This window comes from Neoarius graeffei, chromosome 23, assembly GCF_027579695.1.
Source record: "Neoarius graeffei isolate fNeoGra1 chromosome 23, fNeoGra1.pri, whole genome shotgun sequence".
Classification (NCBI taxonomy): domain Eukaryota; kingdom Metazoa; phylum Chordata; class Actinopteri; order Siluriformes; family Ariidae; genus Neoarius; species Neoarius graeffei.
Genome location: NC_083591.1, coordinates 50,622,088 through 50,629,316, shown reverse-complemented (window position 1 = coordinate 50,629,316; position 7,229 = coordinate 50,622,088). Strand labels below are relative to the sequence as shown.

General features: G+C 38.6%; 1 protein-coding gene across 1 annotated transcript; it reads left to right on the top strand.

Annotated features, from left to right (window-relative positions):
* The first annotated feature begins 3,614 nt into the window (after positions 1-3,614).
* foxl2b (forkhead box L2b) lies at positions 3,615-5,850 on the top strand. The gene is made up of 2 exons (XM_060906352.1): positions 3,615-3,894; positions 3,990-5,850. Exon 2 carries the CDS (start codon positions 3,995-3,997, stop codon positions 4,904-4,906), a length of 912 nt encoding a protein of 303 aa, XP_060762335.1. The 5' UTR covers positions 3,615-3,894; positions 3,990-3,994; the 3' UTR covers positions 4,907-5,850.
* Positions 5,851-7,229: the final 1,379 nt, after the last annotated feature.

Below are 7,229 nucleotides of genomic sequence, written 5' to 3'. Positions count from 1 at the left end.
GGACAAAATAAAAACTCTACTCGAAAACAAAACCACAAAAAATAAAAAAGCAACAAAATATGGGATGAAAGTATTTCATGGTAAGAACGGATCTTTTTTTTATTTTTCAAGAATTATTATCACATTTTTCACAAACTGCTCCTGTCATCTCGCCGGTTTGTTTACATTCTAAGCAGAAATGATTTTGTTGGACGTTTTGTATAAAGTTTTTATTTATCGAATTTACAAAAAATAAAAATAAAAATGCTCCGTTTCTCTAAATCCAGTGAATGTGGTGGATAGAATAAAACAGTTATTCCAGTCAATCTCGTCGTACACGGATTATCAGCTGATATATGACTCAATTTCGTGGGATAACCGTTAATTATACTCAAGGCTGATTGAGATTATTTTTTAAACTATGCATTTATTACAATGTCTTCCCATTTAGCGTATGAGCTGCACAGGATGGTAAGAAAATATTAAATTGTGTATGTATATGCCATTTTTATAATTTTTTTCACCCATTAGGGCTCCAGTGCTGTGAAAATTCAGAAAGTTGTGGTTTTAGTTTCTGACAATGTTCTTCCCAATCTGCACTGGGACTACGGATAAATTTTATAGGCTCACATTGTTCTCTCTAAGTAGCCTTGCTGGATTGGGTCACATTGTCGTGTTAGGTTTTACAAGAATTTAAAAAACTGCATTAACGTCAAACCAATTACTGCATCTGTCAAAACCACATCTATCAGGAGTAGGAGAACTTTGGCTACAGCTCATATTTCTTTAACATCGCCGCCCCACCACCGCCGCTGCCCACCCTTCCAGCTTCAGAAACAATTACAGTGTGTAGGATCCATTCAAGAAACCAAAAAAAAAAACTCTCTGGTGTTATCTTCAATCTCTGGATCATTATTGAATATCCTTCATATAAATGAAGTATCCTAAATGTCAATCCCATATAAAGTGTACTCAGGGTTTATGGATATTTTTTTCCCAAGGTGCAATGCATTATAGTAATTTGACAGGCGAGTTGTTGGAAGAAAGACTCAGAGCTTCCCATAAGCTTCCTGTCACTGATAAGAAAGGTAAACATGGTCTGTGCTCTCAAAGCCGACACACCGAGCACCTTCAGGAAGAGCAGCGGTGCTCCGTACAGCTTTGTAATTTAAGGAAGAGGTCAATCCTGGGCTTTACAAAGTGAGGAAGCGTCCGCTGAATCATTAGTGCTGTAAGAGAAATGCTGCGCCATGAAGGACACAAACGTCCAGTATGTAGGGTCCGTTTCATCTTTAGAATAGTTCGAGTTTCATAAAGATCTTGACTAAGATCATTACAACCAACTCGCACTTGCGTCCAATAATATAGGCTACACCAACATAATCTAATGATCTCATAAACCATAAAGTGATTTCAGATGCTCCATCGAGACATTATACTGATCTTTCCTTTCCTCTATCGCTTTCTGAACACTGCAATAGCAGCCTGTGGGCTGAATGGTGAGCTGAATGGTGAGCTGAATGGTGAGCTGAATGGTGAGCTTTAGTTCAGTCCAGGCTGAATAAAATGAAGGAGATGTGTGCTGTCCTGCTGACCTGCAGAGCTCATATCCCTCCGCATTCCTGCACTCTGAACCGTAAACATCCTCATTTCAAAGCAACAGGCAGGAAGTTTAAAAACCGTTTTAAATCTCCCTAAAATATCACACATTGCTTGCAGAGGTTCAGAAATGACGTCTTGCAGTCATGGTTTGCTTCGATTGTGAAAGTGAAACAGTGCCTTGCTCATCACGAAAGTCTTTATTGTTTGGCATCATCACTTTTTTTAATATATATATATATATATATATATATATATATATATATATATATATATATATATATATATATATATAAATGTATGTATGTATGTATGTATGTATGTATGTAATAGAAAATTGTCATATGAATTATAATGGATGAGCTTATAAGTGGTCTTTTTATTTATTTATTTTTTTACATTACAGGCATTTAGCAGATGCTCTTATCCAGAGCGACGTACAACAAGTTCAACAACTTTTACCAAATCTGCATGTCTTTAAAGTAGAAGGAAACCCACAGAGGCGCAGGGAGAACATGCAAACTCCACACAGAAAGGCCCCGTCAGCCATGAGGCTCAAACCAAGAACCTTCTTGCTGTGAAACAACAGTGCTAACCAATACACCACCATGCCAATAACTGCCAATATTGTATTTTATTTTATAAGCAGTTGCAACAGCAAATGTTATTCCATTGGGACTTTATTATTATTATTATTATTATTATTATTATTATTATAATAAGGTACAATATTAAACTGTACCTTTAATTGTCACTGAGGTGATACTCTCACTGATACATGTACATCTTTTATTTAAAAAAAAATAATAATAATAATAATAATAATAATAATAATAATAATAATAATAATATATTTTCCCTGGAATATGAATAGATGGATTTTTTTTAAATGATTTAAAGCATATAAAATGATTGTAATTGGTCTTTCATGTAAAGTTTTAAAGCTTTAAACATGCACCTTTTCATGAGTGAAAGACACACATGAAAAGTCCAAAAGGTGACAAGGAACGGTACAGTTTATTACTCTTTTTTTTAATACCCTGGATGTGTATTATTATTATTATTATTATTGTTGTTGTTGTTTATATTCATGCCCATAGCCCTTGTTTATACTATTCAGCCTACTATTTTTTCTGGTCACTGAAAAGGGAGATGAGTGGATGGAAGCTTTTGACATCCACTCACCGGCCACTTTAATAGGAACTTGTTCTTGATTCTAAGATCCCTGTTCTTGGCTGCAGGACTGGAACCCAATGCTGTTGCATGCTGAGATGCTTTTCTGCTCACTACGCTTGTAAAGAGTTGCTATGAGTTACTATATCCTTCCTGGCAAAAAAAAAAAAAAAAAAAAGAAGCAAGCTCGAACCAATCTGTCCATTTCCCTCTGTTTTTCGTACCTCTCTGTGTAAACTCTAGAGACTGTTGTGTGTGGAAAACCACATAAGATCAGCAGTTTCTGAAACACTCAATCCAGTCCATCTGGTAAGCCACAGTGAAAGTCACACTCTGAGATCACAATTTGTTTTTTTTTCCCTCTTTCTGATGACGTGAACATGAATAACTGAAGCCCTTGTTTTGTATCTGTGTGATTTGATGCATTGATTGATCAGAGAACTGCATAAGATAAAACAGCAGGTGGATGGTGGGGTGTTCCTAATAAAGTGGCGAACGGACAGGACAATGCTGTTGCACCTGTACAAGTGGAAAGAAAGAAAGAAAGAAAATCCTCATTTACTCTCCAAACCAGTGTCTATGACCCCGCCAAGGAAAAGACCTGTCTTTATTATCCTTGATTATAAAGCTAATTCACCAGACAAGAGAATTATTCTGGTAATTAGCAAAGCTACATGAAACACCTTTAAAGGGCTCAGAACTCATACATTAAAGGCGTTTTTATTACATTAAGAAATTCTAAATATCTGATCATCTAAATGTTGTACTGGATTGTTTACCAAATGTTTATCCAAGACTGCGGACAATTTTACCTTATGAGAGGAAACTGATAGTTTTGCCTTGGTTCAAGAGCACAGAGAGAGAGAGAGAGAGTGAGAGAGAGAGAGAGAGAGAGAGAGTGACGAAAGCGGAACCCAGAGCGCAGGTCTGTGCGCGATAGGATGCGCCAAACGCAGAAGAAAGCGCTGTGTGAGCTTTTAGAGGAAACAAGCGGCTGAAGTGCGCGGCGCAATTTGGAGTGTGAGGACGCAGGGTCTCCAAGAGGCGCAAATCCATCCCGGGACGCGTTCTTCCCATTTCCATGGCGCTTCAGTAGTTAATAAAAGGCATGCAAAGAAGAGGACATAATTCCTAAATTAGCAGGTACATGAGTGGCCCGTGCGGCTCGTGGCTTTTATCTCCACCGTAACCTGTCTCGGTTTGTGTTGATGTTTGGGTTTGTTTTTGTTATGTTTCAGGAGCGATGGCATCTTACCACAGCTTAGAGGGTGACGCAATGGCCCTGATGGTGCACGACACCAACGCGGTGAAGACCGAGGAGTTCGTGAAGGACGAACCGGTCCGGACCGAGGTGAGCTCGGAGAAAGCGGACCCGTCCCAGAAGCCGCCCTACTCCTACGTGGCCCTGATCGCCATGGCCATACGGGAGAGCTCGGAGAAGCGCCTGACCCTGTCGGGTATCTACCAGTACATCATCAATAAGTTCCCTTTTTACGAGAAGAACAAGAAGGGCTGGCAGAACAGCATCCGGCACAACCTGAGCCTCAACGAGTGCTTCATTAAGGTGCCGCGCGAAGGTGGCGGAGAGCGCAAGGGGAATTACTGGACGCTGGACCCGGCGTGCGAGGACATGTTTGAGAAGGGGAATTACCGGCGCAGGCGGCGGATGAAGCGGCCGTTCAGGCCTCCAGCGGCGCATTTCCAGCCCGGCAAGTCTCTGTTCGGTGCGGACGGCTATGGTTACCTGTCGCCTCCAAAGTACATCCAACCGAGCTTCATGAATAACGCGTGGCCGCTCGCTCAGCCGCCTCCTCCACCGCCTCCGCCGCCCATGTCGTCCTATGCGTCGTGCCAGATGGCGAGCACCGACGTGAGCGCCATCAACGTCAAAGGCCTTTCCACTGCGTCCTACAACCCGTACTCCCGCATGCAGGCCATGGGCCTTCCAAGCGTCATGAACTCATATAACGGCGTGAGCCATCACCAGCACCAGGCGCAGCAGCTGAGCGGAACCGCGTCCGCGCCTTCACCAGTACCGGGCAACAGCGCGGCCGGCCTCCAGTTCGCCTGCGCCGCACGTCAACCCACCGACCTCTACTCGTACTGGGACCACGAAGCCAAGCATTCAGCCTTGCACTCTCGGATTGACATTTAGACCAAAAACCAGAGCCACAAAACTGGAAACTGCTTGAGTGTTGTGAACGTTTTCCAAGCCGCCTGGGAGGTCCCTTTTACATTTCTCTCCCTCTCTCTCTCTCTCTTTCTCTCTCTCTCTATTTCAGACTTACACAGGGTAGAAAGAAAGAAAGAAAGTAATAATAATAATAATAATAATAATAATAATAATAATAATAATAATGAATTCCCTGGGTTGGATTAAACTTCCCTGTAGAGCTTCAGTTGATAGACACATAGGCCTACAGATGTTCTTTGATCACACTGTGTATAAATTCAACACTGAAAAGAAAACCTGAAAGCCAGATCTCACTTAAGGATCTTGCCTGCACACTTATATTTGCAATGTCTATATTAGCTTTTACAGAACAGAATAAACTCGTGCAGTCTTGAATTCAGACCAAGAAAGATGAGTGAACTTTCACAGTGGGTCCAGATGTGCCACAGAGTGTGTTCATTCAGGACCGGGTTTTTTGTTTGTTTGTTTTTTTTGTTGCTGCGTACAGTTTGGATGATGTGTCATTTTGGGCTCATGGAGCCAACAGAGCGCACATGCAAATATCAAATCTAAGAAAATCAAAAGTCATTGTGTTAAAAAAAAAAAGAGCTCGGATTGTGTCAATCCGACTTCAGTGTTTTTAAAATGAAGCTGAGTGTGTTTGTGTGATTATTGTGAGCCCTAAAGTAGCCCCAGTCTGTTGTTTACTCCAGCCAGTGTAGATTATAATTAGCCCTTTATAGCATACTGACGTAATAGCTTTTTAGATCATTGAAAAATAATCTTTTTTTTTTTTTAAATCCTAAATCACAAAACCAGACCTCTTTTCGTTGATATATAATTTTTTGATACTTTATTCAAATATTGACATTGTTGGGACCATGTTAAATCGGCACTTATTTTAAATAAAATACTTTGGTGAAATATTTCTTTGTAGTTTAATATTCTGGATGTGCAGAAGGATTAAATAGACACCAGGTCAGTCCTTTATATACATACGTATATCATTTTTTCACAGTGATTTCAGTCTTTCGTTCAAATATGTGTGTGTGAACAGAATGCTTTCTGACTCTATAGTAAATAGACCACTGGAGAGCTTTGGAAATCACTAACAAGCATTTAATTTGTTTATTTTCTTTGAAACAGGTAATAATTTTAACAAATCGTGGAACGAATGATTCACAAACATTTTCTGTCGTACTGCTGATATTTCAACAGCGATAACTCGAGATATTATAAATAGGTTAGTAAAATGGCAGATTTTTATTAAAAGGTCATGTTTCATAAAATACATACATGGTTGTATGTATTTTGTAATATTTTGTAAAATGTAGTATTAGTTAAAAAGGTTAGATAATGGGCTGTAACATAGGACCTGTACTGTTGTGAGGTTTTAGGCACAGTTCATTAAAAAAAAAATATCGAAAATTAGGTTATTTTTGCAATCTAAACAGGATACACATCATTTTCAATTTGGTGTGATTGTGAAATAAAAATTGTAAAATTATAAAATGGAGGCATTACTCGGGGCACGCCAGTACAATAATTACATACATACATACATACATACATACATACATACATACATACATACATACATACATAATTTTAAGGGACATCAATATATGAGGTTAAATGAAAAAAAGCAAATATGAAAAAAAATCATTTTAAGTTTCTTTTTTTTTCCCCCTGGAACTATAATTACATAATAGGCTTGCACGACCAATCATGCAATAAATATTTCAAGTGAAAATCCCTTCCATGTGGGTTTGGGAGCTGAGAGTAGTTCAGTAGTTCAGTAGTTTTACAGTAGCTATGAGCTTAAAGGACACTGCGAAAGGCATAAACAAATCATAAATAAAGCTGAAACTGAACTTTTCAGGTCAAATAAAGGACAAAGCTGTGGTTGAAATGGGTCACAGAAAAACTGTGCAAGCTATTAGTCCTGCATGTTTAAAATATGATTGTCTGTTTCTAAATATTGAAAAAGGAAATAACTTTATGAACACATTGAGCACATTTCACAGATGGATATAGTCAGCTTATATTAGTCCGAGTGCAGAATATTTCAGTGTAAGATTTATTTTTTTTTAAATGAAATGATAAAATCTAGGCATAGACTAGTGTCTATTATAAACGTAAATATGGTTGAATTATGAGTGATGGACAAAAGTCATTTCTAATTAAATAGAAATGTTAATTAATATGGTAGAATAGGAATATAAACATATCTTGACTTGCATTTAAGCGCCACAGTAAAGTAACAGTAATTAACCCTTTATAGACCAATTATTACTTGTCCACA

Excerpts from the sequence above, each read along its gene's own strand:
- foxl2b (XM_060906352.1), top strand. The coding sequence starts at position 3,995 with ATGGCATCTTACCACAGCTTAGAGGGTGACGCAATGGCCCTGATGGTG.